The 22,901-nt window shown below is 38.9% G+C and overlaps 1 protein-coding gene across 18 annotated transcripts in view; it reads right to left on the minus strand.

The window, feature by feature from the left end:
• SYNJ1 (synaptojanin 1) overlaps nucleotides 1–22,901 on the minus strand; it is a 50,208-nt gene that overhangs the window by 10,725 nt on the left and 16,582 nt on the right. For 11 of the 18 annotated variants that reach the window (XR_013231920.1, XR_013231921.1, XM_077342563.1 and 8 more), the window contains 16 exons: nucleotides 22,348–22,500; nucleotides 18,633–18,798; nucleotides 17,688–17,711; nucleotides 15,781–15,972; nucleotides 15,613–15,697; nucleotides 14,866–15,006; nucleotides 12,555–12,747; nucleotides 11,642–11,800; nucleotides 9,940–10,096; nucleotides 9,393–9,510; nucleotides 9,077–9,292; nucleotides 5,764–5,842; nucleotides 4,701–4,863; nucleotides 4,061–4,264; nucleotides 1,462–1,599; nucleotides 264–302 (listed from right to left, as the gene is read on the minus strand). Coding sequence is in view for 16 of the 18 variants with exons in the window: in XM_077342563.1 (XP_077198678.1) it covers nucleotides 264–302; nucleotides 1,462–1,599; nucleotides 4,061–4,264; nucleotides 4,701–4,863; nucleotides 5,764–5,842; nucleotides 9,077–9,292; nucleotides 9,393–9,510; nucleotides 9,940–10,096; nucleotides 11,642–11,800; nucleotides 12,555–12,747; nucleotides 14,866–15,006; nucleotides 15,613–15,697; nucleotides 15,781–15,972; nucleotides 17,688–17,711; nucleotides 18,633–18,798; nucleotides 22,348–22,500 (2,227 nt within the window). In the remaining 2 variants the exon portion in view is untranslated. The remainder of the gene's footprint in view (nucleotides 1–263; nucleotides 303–1,461; nucleotides 1,600–4,060; nucleotides 4,265–4,700; nucleotides 4,864–5,763; nucleotides 5,843–9,076; nucleotides 9,293–9,392; nucleotides 9,511–9,939; nucleotides 10,097–11,641; nucleotides 11,801–12,554; nucleotides 12,748–14,865; nucleotides 15,007–15,612; nucleotides 15,698–15,780; nucleotides 15,973–17,687; nucleotides 17,712–18,632; nucleotides 18,799–22,347; nucleotides 22,501–22,901) is intronic. The other 7 variants (XM_077342556.1, XM_077342562.1, XM_077342570.1 and 4 more) reach the window with 3 other exon arrangements.

The following is a 22,901-nucleotide window of genomic DNA, read 5'->3' on the forward strand; positions in this document are numbered from 1 at the left end:
GATGTCAAGGTAAGCATTAATTTGTATTGAGGTAGGGGTGGGCATGAACCTGAGACAGTAATAATTAGTCATGTCTTGATGAACCTTCTGAACTGAGACAGCCCCACCTTCGATATAATCCCAGTTATAATATTTTCACATTTGTTATCTACAGTGTTTTGTAATATTTGTTTTCAATAAAGGTTAACAGATTCTGAAGACAATGTATTTTAACTGCCACAAATATTTTGCTAATTTGAATCAAAGCTGAACATAATCTTTACCTCCAAATTCCTTTCTAGCAGGTGCAGGACTCTTACCCCCTTACGAGTAAGAAATAAATGCAGCAATAAAGAAAAAGTAACAATGGAAAGAGAGGTATTAGAAAAAGTGACAAGACTTTACAGTTACAAATGGCCCATCCCATGAAATTGCCAGGTGGTCCCTACCCCTCTCCTGGTAATTATAGAGGATAGGCCAGGGACACTGACATGACTGGGCAGCTGCTAGGGATGAAATGTTGCCCTTTAGAGAGCCAGTTTGGTGTAGTGGTTAGGAGTGCGGACTTCTAATCTGGCATGCCGGGTTCGATTCCCCACTCCCCCACATGCAACCAGCTGGGTGACCTTGGGCTCGCCACAGCACTGATAAAGCTGTTCTGACCAAGCAGTGATATCAGTGCTCTCTCAGCCTCACCCACCCCACAGGGTGTCTGTTGTGGGGAGAGGAATGGGAAGGCGACTGTAAACCGCTTTGAGCCTCCTTCGGGTAGGGAAAAGCGGCATATAAGAACCAACTCTTCTTCTTCTTCTTCCTACCTTCCCCAAAATCATTTTAGCCTTGGCAACTATGCAGGCATGCTTGTCTCTCCTTTGTCCTGGCCCAAGCAATTGCCAGGGTGCAGCTTAACCATGAAGTGGGCTGCCTTCTCTTCCAGCCAGCTTTGGTTGCACTGGGTAAGGAATATAGCTTTCTACCTGCCTTGGCTATGAAGTCCCTCTTGACGCAATCCAGCCCACTGTGTGTGTGTGTGTGTGGGGGGGGTGAGGATAAGGTAGTGCTGGTGAGGGCTGCCAGAGGTTCCACTGAAATAAGCTCATGGAAGGGTGGCTCTCAGGGGCCCCAATAAAATATTTTCCAGGAAAGTAGTCCACAAGTTTTCCTTGTAACATTAATGATCTATTAGTCCTTCATGCATTCCATGAAGGACTTGTAATCTTAGGTTACAGGAATGAGTACATGTTACAAAAGCTGTGAAAATCAACACAAGAGGAAAAGAAGCTTCAAAGTAACTTAAGTATTTCAAAGTAATTTAACTGTGTATTACATCAACCTAAGTAGCCAAATCAATAAAACAGTTAAAGAAAGTTATTTTAATCACTAAGGTTGAACTGCCTCAGCACACATGGAAATTGCTATCAAGATACGATCAATTTGAACCAGATTACCACAAAAATATTGCTTTCATATTTCAGATCCTACCTGATGGTGGAGGTGGCCTCTGAGGTGGACCAGGACGAGCAGGAGGTGCTACTGGACGAGGTGGAGGTGGGCGTCTGGGTTCTAAGCCTTGAGTAGACTCTTTTTGTTGAGTAATTGATTGAAAATCAATTGGAGGACCTGAAGATATTCATACTAAATTATACTTGTGGCAAACAAAACTATTCTTGTACATATGCTTACAACGTTCAAATATTTTATGAATCCAGAACAGAAGCAGCTCAAAACAAATTTGGTTAATAAACATTACACATTCAAGATAAAAACTTATTTGAAGTACCTTGCACTATGGAAAAAACAGAAACAGACTTGAAAAGATAGCCCTACCAAAATTGCCTTGTGTTTTGTTTAAAAACCTAACAACTTAGTCCTCTCCAGATCAGCTGTTCCACAATTTCAGGGTCTTCACATATTGACTAGTAGTCTTTGTGCCATTACTTCATCTCCAGTCCACATCTTCATTTGAGGCAGATGGCTTATCTTGCTTACACAAATCACTTTGCTATTTTATCATATTAACTCAAAGGCATGATACATTTATCTTTTTTGACTGTACAAAATATAGGGAGAGCCAGTTTGGTGTAGTGGTTAGGAGTGTGGACTTCTAATCTGGCATGCCGGGTTCAATTCTGCACTCCCCCACATGCAACCTGCTGGGTGACCTTGGACTCCCCACTGCACTGATAAAACTGTTCTGACCGAGCAGTGATATCAGGGCTCTCTCAGCCTAACCCACCTCACAGGGTGTCTGTTGTGGGGAGAGGAAAGGGAAGGCGACTGTAAGCCACTTTGAGACTCCTTCAGGTAGAGAAAAGCGGCATATAAGAACCAACTCTTCTCCTTCTTCTGCAATTCAGATATGAGTTGTAAGGGGCTGTTGCCCCGCTCCGTCTGACTGGTACAGCAATGCACCCACACCTTTCTAGACAGACTTCCTAGTGACTATGACTAACTGATGAGTATTGTTCTCTGCACACCTCCTAGCTCATGCCAAAAGACGTTGAGTCAGACACAGGCCAGCCTCTATCCGAGCCAGAAGGATTGCACAGCTGCTTTTTCATTTGGGGGAAAGGGGTTGTCTTATATTCAGGGTCTTTTTCTTGCAGATAAACATGATAATCATGTTTGAGTTTAATGTTCAATGCTTCCATTCTTCCAACATAAATGCACTGAGAACACACCAAAGAAAGCAGCTCAAATGATATATAATTGAGTTGTGGGACCTACTGCCACAGGATCTCATTACAGCCAGAAGCAAAGATGACTTTAAAAAGCAATTAGACAAATTAATGAAGGTTAGGGTCATAAATATATAATTGCCCAAATAGCTCACTGGAATGTTCATAAGAATGTTCATAAGAAGTGGCAAGTATTACCAGTTGCATGTATTACAATAAATATAAGAAGCTGCCTTACACTCAGTCAATTACAAGCAGAGGGGGGAAAAGTGTGGCTCAATAAATCGTACAATTAACATAAGAATTCCTATAGTCCTACTAGAGTTTAACATTAAGCATAAAGAGAAGTTCTTGTCTTCAGAGTTTTTAATATTATCAGACTAGATCCCCAGGTAATGTCTAGCTTTGTTGTGAAACTTCTTCAGCTTTGTAATTATTGTACACAACCAAAAAATTCAAACACAGCTGCTAAGCAATGAGTCCCCCCAGGTGCCAACTCAGCTGGCTAAGTTTTGTGCCACTGCCATAAAAATCTGATGCTCTAAAGAAGCATAGTTTTAAGTTCTATTTTATTATCTGTTTAAAATTGTATTACATTAAAGGACCATATTCTTTTGGTCTCTTATGTATTGACTTCACATAACTTGGTCTGAATGACTGTAATAAAGTTGATCAAACACAGCGCAAAGTCTGTTAGAAACAGAATAGAGGTTGTTGCCTGATCCTTTTAATTGGAGATATTGTGGGTTGAACCTGTGATATTTTATTTTATTTTTTTAAGTGCAAAGCAGATGTTCTATCACTGAACCTTTTCCCCACCGTAAATATACAAGTGTGTAGTGATAAAATGTATTTATTTATTCATTTATTTATTTAGTATATTTTTAGCCCACCACTCTCCATGGATTCAAGGCAGGTTACAAATCCTATAAACCCATTAAAATCCCTGCCCCATAAAACTCTCGCCAAAAAAAAGAAAAGAAAAAAAAGACATAACCCAAGATTGGCGACATAATACACCTCCACCCAGCAGCCCTCCCACCTTGGTGGGTTGCACGATGTGAATGCATATACTGAGGAGGGGACCCCTAGATCTTAATCCTGGCTTCAACAAAAGACCTGGCAGAAGAGCTCCATTTTACAGGCCCTGGGGGACTGTGATAGCTCCGTTACAATGCTATTTACATTGATAAACTACATTATGTCATCTCAAACTCAGTTTACTTAGCCATCTTATATGTACTGCATCTGAGGCTTCAAACCTGAATAGCTACATCTACAGTCATGCGAATTTGGCTGAATGTACAAATCACACATGCATGGGAGGTATTAAGATGTGACAGCCACCTATTTCAATAAAGCTTTTAATAAAGAGAAGAACATGTGATAAGATGTGATGCTACCTTGAGAAGATATAGGAGGCCCAGGAGTCTTGCTAGGTGTTCTGCTGGGCCTTGATGGAGGGGGTCCATCAGACAGTGTAGGTGATTGGCAGGGGCTTGAACGAGGTGAAGAGCCAGGTGAAGCTCCAAGACAAGAACCTGCTGCTAGCTGCAAGTGCTGAGGAAGGATCTCTTCTACTTCAGCACTGTAATCATCAATATCGCCTGGAAATAAAGGAACTATTCTTAACAGAGCTAGAGTCACCCATCGTAGCATGATTAGTATAGGAAAGACACCTTAAAAATTACAACTCTTAATTGTTTATCACTTTCCTATATGATTCTTATAAGATTTCAATTATTTTTAATCACTGAGAACTCCAGACTACTTTTAAACATGTTACTGGTGTGATCTAACAAATAAGAGTGAATTGCAACCTAGTGTTGATAAACTCATCCCTAAGAACAAGAAGCACAGAAAGCAACTATAGGGCAACTTCTGTTGGTGAATAGATTAAAGATACAGCAGCTACTCAAACAAAGGCATTGAGCATTAGGATACATGCGAACCTTCTGGCTTTTGTTTGTCATTTCAGTAATATGCAGCTTAAGCATAGAGAACAGTTTCTATAACACTGATTGAACTCTGATTTTGGCAAACCTTCCATATCATAGTCTGCAGAAACTTCTGCATCTTCACAAAGCAAAGTAGAACTTGTTGATGAAGGCAGTCCAAAATTAACTTTCTCCAAATCCATCTCTTCTTCTAAACTCTTAATCCAATCTGGGCTTTTCAAATTAATGGTAATTGTTTTCCCAAGCAGCTGAAATTGCATTAGAACAAAGAAAAATCAGTCTTGTGAGTTTGATAGTATTCATACAGATATTGTGATATAAACATTTTAAAAAACTGCACTTATAATGTTAAAGTGAAAACTGTAATTAAATTTCTCCCTTACAATAAAGTAGAAGATTTTGAATCTTATTAAATTTTAATTAGCTCGAAAGGTATAGCATTAGAAAGCAACCTTAATCGTTATTCGTATTCCAGGGATGAAATGGAAAAGCAGAATAAATTCCAGAAGTTACTACAAATATATTGATGTCTTGAGACCTGAGGAATTAAAATCCTCATGCTTCCCATGAGTAACCTGGGAAACCAGAATGGTAGTAATTGGCTCAATGGTAACCCCAGAGCAGCTAGGCAGTTCAGCTTGCAAAACTAATTGAATTATTAGAACATTATGTTAAAAGATTCAGACTAGGGTTGGGCGCTTCAGTGCCTGAAGTGGCCGTTCGCTCCCTCCGCAGGCAGTGGCGCACTGCGGGGGGGGGGGGGGGTGCGGGCATCAGTGTGCCGGTGAGCGCACAAACGGAGCTCTGTGCCTGCATGTTTGCACCTGCTGGCACGCTGACACCCGCTTCTCCCCTCCCTCCCGTGGCACGGGCTGCGGTGGGAGTGAATGGCCACTTCGGCCACTGAAGCGCCCAACCCTAATTCAGACCTGCATGGCTAGAACAACATCTATGTTGATTTAGTTGCACAGGGGAATTAGTCTTCACTGGGCCTTGGCTCCAACAAAGCACAAAATTTCAAAAAAAATTTAAGAGATTCACTGGTAATGCATGCATCATAAACTGAGCTAGTCAATCAAAATCTTCATAATATGTTTACAAAATTACTATTTAGCAAGCTACACGACTTTAAGGAAGCTTTAGCTTACCTCAATACCATTCAGGTCCAGAACATTCAAAGCAGAGCTCCCTTCCAAAAATGTCACCCACATTTTGTCATCTACAAATCTGTAGGAGACCGGACAAATTGCAAAATAAAATATTTGTACTTTCAGATTTACCACATGAATCTTAATGATATGATAAGAAAAGTACAGTTTACTAAACACACTTGAAACAGGTGCTCTAGCACTTCCACACACACTAAATATAAAGGGCAGGCCAATGTGTAAAGTAATCTCTAATCATTAACTGTCAGTTTTGTTTGTTGATTATTTATGTATTTGCATTTTTATACTGCCCTCCCTTGCAGCCCAGGGTAGTTTACAGAGATTGTAGGATGAATGACAAAGTACAAGATAAGTTTGACATTAAAGTCCCCCAGGATCAGTAGTATGGGGAACTGCAATACCCGGGCTGCCTCCTCCTCCAGCAGGGCCGGTAGGGCATCTGATGGTGTGTTGGGAGTATGGTATACTTCCCAGATGGCCAGGCTCTCGGTTGTGGCCCACCCAAGGGCAACACACTCAATTCCTGGTATTGACGGTGTGGGGAATGCTCTGAAGGAGTAAACCTTCCAGATTAGGATTGCAACCCCTTCTCCCTGCCCTGCAGTTTGTGAATGTTGGGAGGATGGAAAACCCAGCAAAGGCTAGTTCTTTAGGGTAACTGTTTTGTCCTCTCTGACCCAGGTTTCCATCATACACACTAGGTCTTCTCTGTGCTCTGCAAAATACACTTGTTCTTGTTTTAAAACTACATTAAGATTATATAAAATAACTTTAAATTAGTATTCTTCAAAGGCTACAAATATATTCTACAAAGAAGGCTTAACTGAAGCCACAATATAAAAATTAGTAGTAAAACTGCAATTAAACAGTTTTAGTCAAGCATTGTAACCCGCCTCAAACCCTTGGGGAGAGGCAGGCAATAAATTTAAATATATATTTACAAAAAGGCCTTCCTATGATGTTGCTTCCTGGAATTGGGATTCAGAGAACTACTGGAGGTTTCCCTCAGTCACCATGGCTAGTAGCCATTGATAGACTTATCCTTAATGAATCCACCTAATCCCCTCTGAAAGCTGTTTATTCCTGTGGCCATCACTATATCTTCTGGCATCAAATTCCACATTCTAATCACTATCTGTGTAAAGCAGTATTTCCTCTTGTCCATTCTGAACCTGCTACCCCATCAGTTTCATTGGATGATCTAGGTATTTCCCAATCTGGAGTTGGCAATCCTACCTCCAGAATTCATAATAAATATGGTGCTGGCTGACAATCAAGAGTTTCTATGTAAATTCTCTATTAATATTAACTCATTAAATGTTAATAGGGAATTTGCATGAAGGATAGGTCTAAGACATTTTTGTAAGCCACAAAAATATTCGTGTAAAATGTATCCAATCCAATTTCATCATCTATTTTAAACTGAGCCTTGAAGTCACTGTGAGTCCTATCTGGCAGGTTGGTTTCAGAAAGCTGTTGGAGGATTCTGAGCTAGTGCTTGGAGTCAGTAATAGGTTGGATGAGGCTGAACAAATTAAAATGTAATCCTGACAATACAGAGATTCTCTGGGTTAGTAGAAAAGCAGACCAGATCTCTCTTGTCTTGGATGGGGTTTTAGTCTACTTAAAAATCTAGGTTTGCAGCTTGAGTATTCTGCTTGACACAGCAATCACCTTAGAAAACCAGGTGGCTGCTGCAGCTTGCTGTATGTTTGCTCAGCTCTACCTGATGCATCAACTGTGTTGGTTTCTGGGTCAGTTACTTGCCACAGTAATCTATGCCTTAGTTACATCTAGACTGAACTACTGCAATGTGCTCTATTTGTCACTAGTCACAAGAAGTGTTTGAAAACTATATTTAATGCAGGATTCTGCTGCTATAGGAAGCATATGTCCCCAATACTACAGCAATTACACTGCCTAATTATCTGCTCCTGAGCCCAATTTGAGAGCCTGTTTTATCCTTTAAAGTAGCGATCCCCAACCTGTGGGCCGCGGACCACATGTGGTCCTTCGACTAATTAGAGGTGGGCCCCGAAGGACGCCTTCTCTCCCCCCCCCGGCCATTTACTTCACCCCCCCCGGCCCTTTACAACACACTTTGGGTGTCATTGTCTCCCATCACTCCCAGATGGGACTATCTCGTTGCAGAGAAACAAGCTCAGGGTTCCCATGGATTTGTCATTGTCATGAGTTAAAATTTCCATCAAAATAAAATGTTCCTTATCTTCATTGTTGTGGCGTGTCTGTATCTTATTTTGAAGGGATGTTTAAACATTACCATAGTGATCAGAGAGCGCTAGGGCAGTGGTTGAGAGTAGAGGAGTAAACTACCCCCCCCCACCGGGCCTCAGTAAAAGGCATTGAGTGGTCCCCGGTGAATGGTCCCCGGCGTTGAGTGGTCCCCGGTTATAAAAAGGTTGGGGATCACTGCTTTAACAACCTGACTTTTATAGTTTTTATAATGTCTGCTTTGATTGTGTTTTTAATAATTAAAAAATATTTTAAGTTGTCCTGAGTTATTACTATTATTATTTATTCAACTTGTAGACTGCCCCTCTCTGCAAATGGTCTAGGGGGCAGTTCACAACAGTAGGATAAAAAAATCTATAGAACAGTCAACATAAAAATACAAAAATTAACAGTTAAATTATCAGCAACTAACATAGCCCCCCTTTCCCCAGCCATTATCCATATGGCCTGCAGGGTTGGTAATATATGCCAGCAGAGGAATGTGAGAAGGGAAAAAGAGAGGAGGGGAGGGAGGCCCGTATGGTGTTAAACTGCCCTGGCCTCAACCATAGGCCTTGGTGGAAGAGTGCTGACTTGCAGGCCCTGTGGAACTGTGATAGCTCCATCAGGGCCCTGTTCTCAGACAGCAACTTATTCCAACAGGCTGAGCGAATATCATTGGGGTCAAGGACTGCCAACAAATTGGCACTTGAAGAATGGAGTGTTCTCTGGGGGACATATTGGGAGAGACGGTCCCTAAGATATGCAGGACCCAGATTGCATAGGACCTGAAAGGTCAGTACCAAAACCTTGAATCTGATCTGGAATTCAACCAGGAATCAATGTAGCTGTTGGAGGGCAGGTCATGTATGTGCCCTCTAAGGGGTTCGCATGAGGACTCAGCTCAATTATTCATTTTAGTTTAGTTTATTTAATTATCCTTCCTTCCTCCTTGGACTCAAGTTCTTCAAAGGAGAAAGGCAGCTAAAAAATGTTTTAAATAATGATTGAGAAAATTGGCTGTGCCACCACAGTATCTTTGAAATAAAGCTGTTCTAACCTTATAAGTATAACTTCACCATAAGTTGCAAATTTTTGAAGAAGTTCATCAATCAAGGCATCATCAAAATAGTTTTCTTCTGATGAAGACCCTTTGAGGGAGACCATTATTGTGCCATCTGGTGGTCCCTGCACCGCAATCACTTCCTTGTAAATTTTCTGCCGCTCTTCTGCATCGACTTCAAAGATATCTATATCAACCAGTGAAACAACAGGCCTGAAAGAATATCAGCCAAGATCAGAAAACAAATAATACTGGGAACATGATTAAATAGCTTTTTAAGGGACTGAAATTTTACAAAATACAAAGCTCAAACCTATGATCAGATGTTTTCAGCTCCGCCCTTCCATAATACAACAAAGTTCCAGGACTCCATGTGTAAAGAAGTTTACTTTCATCGTGAAAACTGGAATTCAGAAGATCCATATCTTCCGCTAACATACACACAAATTAGACTATGAATATGTTGTTTAAAATCAGATAAACTGTTAGAATTTCCCCTCATTATTTTCTTTTATGTTCACATGCAGATAAGTATAAAATACATACATATAGCCAAGTAAGATAGGTATGTGTTCTACCGGTCACATCTTTTTATAAATGGCAATTAAGAATGAATCAGTTTAAAGAGTGACCTACACACACATACAAACACACAATGGGCATGAAAGATTAACAAGTATTTTGTACTTAATACCGTGAGCATTTATATAGTACATTTTAAGTGTTCTAAGCATTTCATGTATATATTTCAGTGCTATTTTTCTGAGCATTAACAACCCTGATTCTTTAGAAATTCTCTCTTATAAGAAGCAGTTGGCCAATTTGTGTGCATAATATTCAGCTTAATTTTATAATCTGACCTGATCTGTCAAAAGGCCATTTTCTTCTTTTCCACAGCACACGATCTGTCCAGGCTGGTGTGCGACATTTTTCACTGGTATCATAGTCATCCGAAAATAAGTCATATTTGTAAGTAGGGGCAAAGGCTATTTTTCCTTCTAAAAAGCCTCTGAACACCTGAAAGGAAAAGAACTTACAGTAGCAGGAAAGTTGTAGATTTATTTCTCAAAAGTGAAAAATGCCCCTTGCATATAACATGGTCATCAATTCATTTACTCACTTCATCTATACCCACCCACCTTTCTTCCCAGTGGTTATTAAAAGCAGTTTACATTGCTTTCCTCACAACAACCCTATGAGATAGGTTAGGCTGGATGTATATGACTAGTCCATGATCATCCATGTTTCGATGTGTCAGAGTGGAGATTAAAGTCATGGCCTCCAGGAGCCTATTATGACATTCTAAGCATTACACCACAATGCTTCACAATAGGAGAAATCACTTAAAAACTCCTACAAATGAAAGGCAAATTGCATAACGGTTTGAACATGGACATAGATAAATAGAAGTAATTTTTAGCAACTTTACATATACCAGTACTATAATTATGAGTATAAATAACTGAGAAATAATATTAATACCAAAACAGCAAAATCATCATAAAAATTTCCTTAGTTATTACTAACATTTTTGGGTCAACAGCAAACCATGTTTGTTCATCTCTTGTCTTGAAAATTCTCTATAGGGTTGCCATAAGCAAGTGACAACTTGACAGTACTTTACGCACCACCACTATACAAGCTTAATTCCAATGTAACTTGCAGTAGGTAAGTGCCCCCCCCCCTCCCACAAATAGTTATTCTGGTAGCCTTCATCAGTATGATTCACAGCTTCCAGCACCCATTTGAAACACCATGTTTCTTACTTTTGCATTTTCCCTCTCTTTTTTCATCTGTAATAACTCATGCCAGTTCTGTGGGAAATTATCAAGTAATTTATCACAACCTGCCTTGAGTTCTTTGACGGTAAGGTAGGATAGAAATTCTTTAAACAAATAAACATTTCTGTGGAATGAGAGGAGGCCCATATCCCTCTAAGAGCCCTTAACAAAATTTCTCTGGATCAAGGTTTCTACATTGTGTGTGTGTGTGTGTGTGTGTGTGTGTGTGTGTGTGTGTGTGTGTGTGTAGGGGACAACCACAACTGAAGAATCAGTTTATATTTTCTGAGAGTCTTTATACTCCACATGGTTTTCATCTAAACAAAGAAAACTGTACATAGCTGTACTTCTATAATTGTTTACTAATATGCATATGACAATGTCATAAAAAGGAAAAAGTTGTAGTAACACTTGCTTATGAACAGTGCCAAAAAAGAGCATCCGGGGAAGAATTTAATCCCAGAACACCAGCCAACAGCTTTAATCTACTAGAGTAGCAAAGAACTCCTAGAACTGGCTACAGTGATATTCAATTTCTGTTTTACCGTACATGAGACAAACTTTTGGATTCTGCCTTGCTTTGCTTTCTGTCACACAGAATACCACTGAAAAAGCTGTGGAGGAAACACCTCTATCCCCAGTAGCTCCAGTCTGAAATAGGACTGAAAGGCCAGATCACCCAATTATACACGAGCAAATTTCTGAACATGTATAGTTCTAGAGATTAATTTATAATCCCAAATTAGTAGGTAGTGAAAAAGAAGAAAACTTGCAATGTTACCTGCCCAGCATTTTTCTGATTGATCAGCTGATCTCCTGCCAGAAGAGCATCCCAGTTCTGCTGCCGAATTAGTTCCTTCACTTCTTCATTAGGAAGATCAATACGATAATTGAAGTCACCACACCAGAATACATAATCATGGGAGAAAAGCAGTCTTCCCTGGAAAAAAATAAGAAAGTCACCTATATCAAATTTGTACTATTAAATGACATCTAGCAGTGTGTCTTTTTTTAGTGTTTACAGTCTCATTTCCTGCTTGTTCCTATAAGCCTACATCAGTGGTCCCCAACGTGGATCAGTTGGTACCGGGGCCGCGGCTCCTCCTCGTCCTCCCCGGCTGCTGCCTCGGGGGCTGCCCTGCTACTCTGCCGCCGGCTAACCTTTGGTGCTCTCCAGTGGCTGCCATGGCTGGGGCTCCCCCTCGGCATGGCACTACGCAACTGCTGCTGGCAGTGTCCCCCAGTGGGCGGTGGGAAGTCAGGGACACTGGCGGGAAAACAGGTGGCAGGGACATCTCTCGGCAAAAGACTACCCCCCCCCTCCCCGGTGATAAAAAATGTTGGGGACCGCTGCCCTACATGATCAATTTATACTAAACTTTGAGAAATAAAGGTTTAAAATCATGGACAGAAGTTAAATAAAACTATGGAAAGAAAACAGAAAATAATTCAGAATAAACCCTTTAAAACATCACAGAAAATGATTAAATGATAATAGCAACAAAGTACATGGTTTTATGTTGGAATATGACAAAGGAATAGCTTATAGCTAAAAGTTCTTCAGAAATATTGCAATTTACTGTCTTGTATTTCCTTCTACAAGGACAAATATATATATATATATCCTTTTCTGTGGAAAACTCATTAAAGCACTTTTGAAAATATCTAGGGTAGGCAATCTGATTACTCCTTACCATTGGGAAGCTTAGTTTCCGACATATTTCTATGAAATCTTCGTTTCTCTCTTTGACTTGTGACTGTCCTGCAGCAAAATGGCTGCATACAAAGCAAAGACTAGAGGTATGGAACAGCATTCGAATTGCTACTGCACCCTTATTACCAGTAGCTCCTCCCATGCCAGTCTTCACAGTATCAACCGCAACATCTCTAAAATGATATCAGTTGAATGTTTAAAAACGTAGTGGCAAAAGCTTTGATAGCCTCAATTAAATCAACATTTCTGAAGTATTTACTAAAAGTTATCTAAGAATATAGAATTTTCTTTTTTCATTAATGGCACACAGACAGCCAAGATAAAGATAATCCGTTCTCTTTAAATTTACAAAAGTTATCCTTGCCTATGAACTTGCATGATCCTGACTCATTGCAACTTTCTACGTAGTTGGTGACTTACAGTTCTGAATTATTCAGTCAGCAGTCATATGTGATGCCCCTTTTCTACTCACACAAAGTGCCTACCACCCTCTAAAATCTCTCTCTCAGTTATGTGTTTTATGTAGATCCGGTCATCACACATCAGTACTCATCTCCATTAAAATCTCTGGAGAGCAGAGAATGACCATTTCACCCCTCAGGTTCTCTCCCTCAGAGACATCAACAGACAGGGTGACTCAGTCTTCTTTTAATAAGAGGTCCTTAATCAAACACTTTACTGAATTACTAGGGTTGGAGGCTCATAGAATGTTCCATTCACATGCTGCTACTATCTATTTATATCCTAAACATATAAAGACTGAGATCTTCATGGGTGCGTTTTTGTGTTTCTTTGTTTTATTTATAGCTTGAACATAATACTAAAGAAAGTAAGGTAGAAGTTACAATGTTTCACTTCCATTTAATTTTTTGAACTGTCTCCCAATTCCCAGCATCTTGCATCTTACACTACAAATTGACTTGTTGTGGTCAGCTAGCTTTTAGCTTCCCTTCACCTCAGCTTCACTCAACCAGAAATCATCATTTCTCCTACATCTTCCTAGTTGCCAACTTCCGACAGCTTTCTTAACTGCCATTTTCTAGTGGCCTCTTTCCAACATTCTGCCAGCTCCCACGGGTCACTGTTAGGGAGAGGCAGACCTGTCTGTCACACCATGTCACACTTACTGAAGCTTTGTGCTATTTTACAGTCTCAAATATGACACATACTTCTGCAAGTGCAAATAGCAACACAGTTACGAAAGCTATTGTATCAGCTTCATAAGGACAATGATAGCTTTTGGATTCATCCCTCCCAGGAGATTTTACTGTCCTATAGAATGAAGCAATCGTAGAGCAAATTGTATTTGAATGATTGATACCACAGAATTCCAAAGAGATCATGGGACTGTAACAGAACTGTTAACTAGGTAATAGGGTCTAGTACCCTCTGTCTATAGCTTTAACTATAAAATTGAGTTTAAAAAGCCATTTAAACAGCCATAATTACATGTATTTAAAAATTAAATTAGCATCCAAGTCATTGATGGGTAGGGGTTAATACAGCATCCCAAATTAAAAATTAGAGTTCTTCCTTTCAACTGCTCAAACTCTGAACAGCAATTGTTCCTCTACTCTGCCAAGCTTTCTAACTGGCACCATTTAAATGTCCCATTCACATTCATCTAGGCTAGAGGTGAGCCATAGCTTACATCACTACATCTGCTCAACTACTTCTGACATGATTATCTTGTACAATATTTCATTCTCCTATCCTGGTGCCCACATTTGTTGGGAAATCTTGGCTAGTTCCTTATTATTCTACATTCTGTTGCTCTGTGCTGTTATTTTCATTTTTAGGAATATTTGATGCAGTTTCTACTATCAAAACATGTTTGGAACCTCCTTATCAACTTCTCTAAATTGCAGGACAGGAAAGCATATTCAAATGGGATGAAAATATTTGCAAAATACACTCATATACTGCTTTGATTTAGCAGTAAGTAAAATGAATCTCAGGAAGAAGGTCAAATTGAATCATTTGGATTCAATTTGTCTGTCATGCAATTTCTTTATGGCAGGGCTTTCAAATCTGCAGTTCTCTACTTGTAGCCTGAAGAATTACATAAAAACTTTGCCACTTGAATACTGTTGAATGTATAAACTGGCCTTAGAAGTAGAACTAAGTAAAGATGGCACTCGGACAGCAAAATACTGAGGTACCAAAAGTGCTACACTGTCAACGTACAAATAAGGCTGGGTAACAAAGCAGCTTAAAATACCATCAAAAAGTCATGCATACTTGTAAACTTTAAATTTAATATTATAAAAAACATATTTCTGTATACTGACCTGATAAATGGTGCATGCTGAGGTCTGATGAACACGAAGAGGCAGACACCCACCAATTGTTCTGAAGCCAGCAGAACATATTTGTAATCTCGTGAGATCGTCTTCTGTAATTCAGCAGCCCACAACTTTTGGTTGGTTGTACTGCCCATAAAAAACTCATTTAGTATATATACTATTAGAATGTTCAGAAATACTCTAAGGCAGGGGTAGTCAAACTGCGCCCCCCAGATGTCCATGGACTACAATTCCCATGAGCCCCTGCCAGCATTTGCTGGCAGGGGGCTCATGGGAATTGTAGTCCATGGACATCTGGGGGGCCGCAGTTTGACTACCCCTGCTGTAAGGCAATTAGTTTAGCTTACTGCTTTAGTGTTGTACACTGGAAACTGATTGTTGCAACAGTATTTGAGTTTCAGAACGAGCCTAATTAAGGCAACAATGTGGCACTATGGCTCCTTCTCTTCTTCCCATTTCCCCCTCTATTACAATGCAAACTGCTCTAACTTAAAGAACGTTGGATGTTTTGCTTAAGTTTTGATGTTAGTAGAGAAAGCTTTACAGAGCATGCAGAGCTCATTGCCAAATTCTCTAAATATCGGCAGTGCCTTATTAGGGGAAAAGTATCAGCCATTTAAGAACTGGATTCTGGGTAATTTAGTACAGCAATAAAATGACACAAATTCCCTCTAATTTTAAACAAAAGGTGCTTGAACTGTTTTGTATCTGTTATATGACAATCTATCTTACCTTGCACTCACAATATTTCCTGCATTTAGCTCTACCATTTCTTCAAATCCAATAGCAAAAATATCAATAGGTTTGCTCCTTCGATCTAAAGTTAAGCATAAAATTCTGATGACTTTAACAAAATCAGAATTTGCTAAAAGTACAAACTAAACAGATAATCCTTCTCACCTTGGAATTCACTGATGCCAGCTAGTTTGGGTGCATCTAGAAGCCAGTCAGTGAGTGTCTGATTTCTAAAGGCAATGCTTCGAAATTGCTTTCCACCATTGACATTCCATGTTCCAACACAAATTCGAATTTTTTTTGGTTTTGAATACTTATAAAAGTTCTCACACATACTCTTCAGTATCTTTGCTGATGCTACAAAATATTGAATACAATATTCAAAATATAAAATATTAGTTCACTTCCTTACATAGGAATAATACAATTCTAGAATCCCTCAAGTAAGCAAGCCATAGCCATATTTGTAAAATCTTGAGCTTTAGTGATTAGTGACCTGCAATGCATTCAAACAAGCACATATGAAGTTCCCTAAAAATCTATAAAACTGATTTTTTTGGTGCTCCCATTAATACCTTTATAAAACAAACTATTCCTGAAACTGTTCTTCAACATCCATATTATTTCTTCTTGTTCTACTTAAAATTATATTTCCTGTATAAGTTACTTAATAATGCTGTAATTTGTGTTACATTTTAATAGCATCAGAAACTCACAGAACTTTCACAGAATTATTTTCTTCAAATGTGCATTCTGGGCTCACATTTTTATTTGAAAAGCATCAAGAAAGAGATAGTTACTAAGGAAAGGCTACCAACTAAGAGGCATTTAATGCAGAGCACAACTATAATATTCCTGCCTGTGCCAACTAATGCAAGTACACAAGAAATAACTATTAATTCTGCCTGTACCAACACCATGCCTGTAACACTAATATCTGTGCCAACTAAATCTATTTTAAAATCATATCCAAGGATCACCTAATGTAGATTTGTAGTAATTATAAACAATTATCAAAAGCCAAAAGGCAGTTATTGCTGAGCCATTTTCTCCTAGGCCTCAAGTGTGAATGGATGCAGAAAATGGACATGAAAACTCAAACCAAAAAGAGAGGCTGAGCAGGGGAGAGGCTTCTAGGCTCTGTCTCCCACCTTATTTTATTGTTCCCAGACTCTGCCTTCCCTTTTATCTTTTAAGTTCTAAACGATGAAAAAAACCCAAAGACAATTCTTAAAGTAAAAATAGGTAACACAACATTGCTGTTGAGGTTATATTGTATAGTTAATTGTTACAGGCTTCTTTGCTATGTAATGAAATAATTCTACTTTTCTAAAGCAAGAGACTAATAACTGGTAACCAAAGTGAATCCAGCCACAGAAAAACCACCATTTAGTGTACCCTGCCTCAACTGAAAAATCTTTTCTCTGCAGCTCTCAAAACTGTGCTGGAAGGAAGAGGCAATGGAATGTGCAAAATAAAAGGACAAACTTCTTTTCAAACAACTCTTGCTTGCCTAACTTTCCTGGCTGGGTCAGGAAGATAAGAGAAACATAGTAAAGGTATCCCCTGTGCAAGCACCGAGTCATGTCTGACCCTTGGGGTGACGCCCTCCAGCGTTTTCATGGCAGACTCAATACGGGGTGGTTTGCCAGTGCCTTCCCCAGTCATTACCGTTTTACCCCCCAGCAAGCTGGGTACTCATTTTACCGACCTCGGAAGGATGGAAGGCTGAGTCAACCTTGAGCCGGCTGCTGGGATCGAACTCCCAGCCTCATGGGCAAAGCTTTCAGACGGCTGCCTTACCATTCTGCGCCACAAGAGGCTCATAAGAGAAACATAGTCACATGTTAACAACAGGAAGACTTTCTCATTCTCTTAGTTGCTCTTCTCTCTCCCTTTTCATAGCATGAAGGGCAGAAGAGTCTGATTTGCCAGTAGGCAACTTTGTGGTGTGCATGCATATACACATGTCTACATACGAGGCAGGATACAGATCAGAATTTCTCACATTCTGAAATCTAACAGAACTTTAACAGAAGAAAATATCAGCTGAGGTACCTATTATACTATACCTGATTGCAATGCCTGTTCTGATACTATGAATGCATTAAGGAGAAAAGAAATAATTAGTTGAATAATTTCATTACCAAACTATAGAGATACTTTAGAGACACTATTCTACAATGTTATTTTCAACAATTGGATTAAGTTGCTGCAAAAATCGCAATTCTTATTCCTGAGGTCTAAGAATTTTAGTTCATTTGTCCATCAGATTATTTCATACTACCACATATCAGCTTTGTAACATCAGATGTTAATGAGAGAGTTCCACAAGTGCTAACTCTATTTTGCAAATACCACTCAGACACCAAAAGCCAAATAATACTCTAGATACTGAAGTCACATGCAAGCCATTTTGTAACCTTATCTGCAAATCTATGCTAGCAAGCCCTCAAATTGACACTACACACATGGCATTTCATTTTGTATAAATGGGTCCTGGTTTTAAGATATTTAATAATGCATATCTAGGTTTGACGAACCTAGTTTTCTCTCTAAAATATAATATGTTAATAATAATTCCTGTAGCATAATGGACTCTTCTAGAATTCACCCAGTTGTATTAGTAAAGCATAGCAGGATATTTATAAGCATATTGCTATTATGTCAACATTAAAATATCTTCTTGAATACATAGATTCTGTACAGTTGGATCCAAAGAATTGCAATGGAAGGAAAAGGGATGCAGAACTTCCCCACTATTGCTTTCAGCAAGTACTAGTGCCAAAGTCTGTCATGGGAGTTTTATAGCAATTTGCATGTTTCAGCAACAACCTGCACAAGCACAACATTTTTGATTTTGCTTTACTTTCCTTTATTTTTAATTATCAGGTGTCAAACAGAACTTCAGTGACCCAATGCCTGTTCCCTAAGAAGAATGGCACCTTTGGAACTAATCCACAGCTAATTAGCTTGCTGCCTTATAGATTTAAGAACCTAGAGGGAAAAACACATACCACGTAAACTGCCGGTGGTTAAGAGAGCCCGTGCTTTGTCTGCTAAATCGCTATTTAAGGTATTCCCCAGCAACAAAACATCAATAGCTTCCTGCTTGGAGCTATCAAAAAAGTTATTTTGAATTGTTCTTGTCACAGAACGAGCACCATCCTTTAGCTTCCCAGCCTGCAAGGAAGGAATATACAAAAATATTTTATAGAGTTACTTACAATACACTGCCAGTTACATACATACTATTCAGAATTAAGTTTTAAACTTGTAGTCTATTATTAATGAGGCAATTTTTGTTCATTATTAAAAGCACTTAATCAATGTGCCTGTCAAGGTTTTTTTGTTTAAAAATAGCAAAAAAGTATCAAAAATCATTGGTGTGAATGGGAAAGGGTACAGGGGCAGCAACCATACAGTGCAGTCATGCAACAGATTTCCTTTGTACTCAAAGCAGTGAGGCATGAACAAGCACTTGACATATCATATAAACATATTACCCACATTATTTAGAAGCATTTGCTTAAAATACTGTCAAGTCAATCTTTTGAAATGCAGTACTTTAAAAAAAGAGTATGCATTCCATGTATAGTTTCACATACAACAATTATCACTGTCTACATGCATATGAGGAAAACAGGGCTGTATAAAACTGCACTGTGACTAGAAATGAAGCAGATGATGCACACATACACCCTAGCACATCATGTTGTAGTTACATTGGACATACAATCCAGCTTCAATACACTCGTGTGTGTGATGTGATATATATGTATGACAGCAGCAGTATACTTTATCTAGTAATTGGAGCTACATTTGTAACTTGCACTACAACATTTTATGTGCATATGCATCTATGGCAGTATATGTATACATGCAAGCTTATGAAATGGAAACAGTAGTTAAAATGTACAAGGCCAGCTGGGTAGCATGCAACCCTTTTCAATATTTCTCTTGGTCTACAAGGACTCCAAGGAATCTTTAGATTCCAGCATTCATTTTCAAAGAAGATTTTAGGTCTCAGAACTGAATACAGATTGGAAAGTGAAGAGAATGTATCCCAAACATTTGTCACCTATCATAGTAAACTGTAAAGCAAGGATGGTCAAACTGTGGCTCTCCAGATGTCCACTATGCTGGCAGGGGCTCATGGGACATCTGGAGAGCAACAGTTTGGCCACCCCTGCAACAACAATGATGCTTTTACAGCTTTTCAGTGAATAAAGGTTCTCAGCATTGACACAGTTACCATCCCATGTACTTTCATCTGTCATCACAGTCCCATTCAAATCGCTAGACTTGGAACTTTTTGAAAACTTAAATAATTATGTCTTGAATGTGCAATATGTTTAATTATGTACTGTTTAATAATGCACCATTCACTTAAAGAATTAGTATTTATAAAGCACTCTAAAGGCTTAAAGAGCTTCAGATACATTCTCTGTAGTCCTTATAACCTTGTAAAGGTAGATCAGCATTATTCCTCATTCCCAGAAATGGGACTAATGCTGACAAAACAGCAACAAAAACTAGTTTGCTAGATGGATAAAGAGAGCACAAAAGTTGAGCTAACTCAGATCACAATATTGCAACTAGGGATGGGCATGAACTAGTTCATGAGCCAAACTTCATCATGAATTTGGCTCCATTTGTGCCCCATGAACCGAAGTTCAGGAAAGGCACCTCCCTACAACATTTCCCAGACTTTTACTCAGTTTGGGGGTGGGCGGAAGTTTGGGCCATTTAAACCTAGCAGCTGAGCAGGGTGGTTTGAAATGGGGGGAGGCAAAACCAATTGGTGAAATGGCTGGCCATCATTTCAGTAGTCCATTTCACTCTGCTTCAGAGTAAGGGGGAGTGAAATTGATGGCTTAAATGGCTGGCAGTCACTTACACCTAACAGCTGATGGGCATTCCCACCAAGCTGTTAGGTTTAAATGGCTGGCAACCATTTCAGCAGTTTCTTTTGCTTCCTGCCACTGGGGAGAAGTAAAATGGACAGGCCTGAATGAGACAGTGTGTTTTGGGTTTTTTTTTTTGGGGGGGGGTGGTTTGGGAATACCCTAAATCCTGAACTGAACCAGAATTTACCAGTTTATGCCCTCCATACATTAGATCTCTTGTAACTTCATTAGTTTCCACAGGGCATCTGGATTCTAGGCACTGTGTTAATTGGATAAAACTTCCATTCAGCTAGTTGCAAAGACTAAAGAGGGCTTTGAGCTTGCAATAGGTTAATAAACAACTATGTTATATGATACCTATGACACCAAATGAAGTTTCAAACACAGTTTGTAATATAACATAGGAATCTACTCAAAGTCACAATAACCCACTGAGTAGGCATAAGCCTTTGAGTTTGACTAATCAAGCAAATGACTTTAGAAGAATATACAAAAGTTTCTCATATAAAAGTGTTGGGTTAAATAAAGGAGAGCTATCCTTTGCAGGCATTCAGAAAGTTATTCAAACCCAATCGTTTTTCCAACTTGTTTTCTCAACCATTTAGATGAGAATTAAATAAGTTGAAATTTACACATAAAGAACATTTAACAGTATTCAAGAATTACACTCACCAATTACATATCAGGCAAATAATTGAAAAGAATCAAGAAGAAAGCAAAAGAAAAATTAGTTAAGATGTTAGTTAAGATGTTAAGTACTAAAACATTAGTTGAGAAATCTTAAAAAATCACTGTTAAAATGTACATTTCCGGCTAGTTATAACAGTGCAACCTTAATTGCACTGTTTAAATCAGATACTGCAGAGGTACTATCAGATATCAATAAGTACTAGAAATGTTTATAAAATTGCAATTTTACATGACTGGAAAGACCTAGAATATTCATCTGGCCATCAAATGTACCAAGAATATTAGGAAACATGATGAAGAATTAAAGTGGGACCTTTATACATGTTGCCAACTGGCTAAAGCAAGACATGGTGTCTATACAGATACAAAGAGAATGAAATATTAAAATCAATAGACGATTAGCTGGTTCTGGGCAGCTGCAGTATTTTTCTTTAAAAAGCAAAGTTAATGCTAACAGCCATGAAATTTAGTTTCTTCCCCATTTAGCCAATTTTATTTAAAATTGTACCTCACTAGAATTGCTGTGTATTCCCAAATCCTAACCCTTAAAAAGGTAGGCTTCTACAAGGCCAGATGCAAAATATACAGATACAAACCACATTTTGTCCCCAAAACACACAGATACTACTAAAATAAAATTAATTCAAATAGAACTGGCCTGTTTGACTGTGATATATAGAGAACTGTTTGCTGCTGCCTAAATAGCTTGGGGAAAGCACAAGGATTTTATAATCATTAACTGAAATAATAATTCATGAGTATTATACAAATAAGTATAACAGCCTGTAACTGCTAAATGTCGCAAGGAACAGTTTTGAGAAGACAATTTTGACAAGATAAAGAGGAACAAGCTGAATGAGATTTTTTAAGATGAACTTTAGACAAACTGGTGACGTTTCCTTGCAGGAAATGGAGTGAGAGAAGTTGGCTACAACTACTGATTTGAGATTTGTGGATAAAGCCCAACTCACCCTTCACCTGGTAATAGCTAGGAATATAGGAAAACTCAGGAAGAAACAGTTAAGAAATTTGATAAATGCAAAAGAGAAATACAAAAATACATGTTAGACCCTGACTGTACAAAAGATGCCATATGACTGTTATTTAGTTTTAATATTTAAACATGCTTTACCTTTGCTTTTCCTTCAAGAGCTCCAGTTCCAGCATATATTTTACTGACCGAGTCACCATTAACAGACCACATGGACCGAAAAACTTCCTGGAACCGAGTAACCAATTGTGGTTTTTCAGCTAAGCCTAAAACCTCCAGTTGTTTGGTTAGCATCTACAATGGCAGAAGGAAAAAAAAAGAGATTTAAAATTTCAGAAGTTTTTAACACACTAAAAATGGTATCTTCACTACTCTGATTAATTGGATATTGCTTTGTAGTTTTAAATCTATTTATGTAGTACCATCTTCCCTCTCATTCAATCTCTGAAGAGCCCACTCATATACTCTGGGAATAGAAGGAGGAAGTGCAGCATTGCACAGTGCTGGCAAAAAGCTGTGGTTAAAGGAGAAGAAAAGCAGATTATGAAACACTGTGGCTAGATATTGGGGGTGGGGAGGAGGATTTCACAGTCAGAGCAGTTCAGCAGTGGAATTGAATGCCTTAGGAGGTGGTGAGCTCCACCTCACTGGCAGTCTTCAAGGAGCAGCTGGACAGATACTTATCCTGGATGATT

The sequence above is a fragment of the Paroedura picta genome, chromosome 6 (assembly GCF_049243985.1).
Source record: "Paroedura picta isolate Pp20150507F chromosome 6, Ppicta_v3.0, whole genome shotgun sequence".
NCBI classification, from domain to species: Eukaryota; Metazoa; Chordata; class Lepidosauria; order Squamata; family Gekkonidae; genus Paroedura; species Paroedura picta.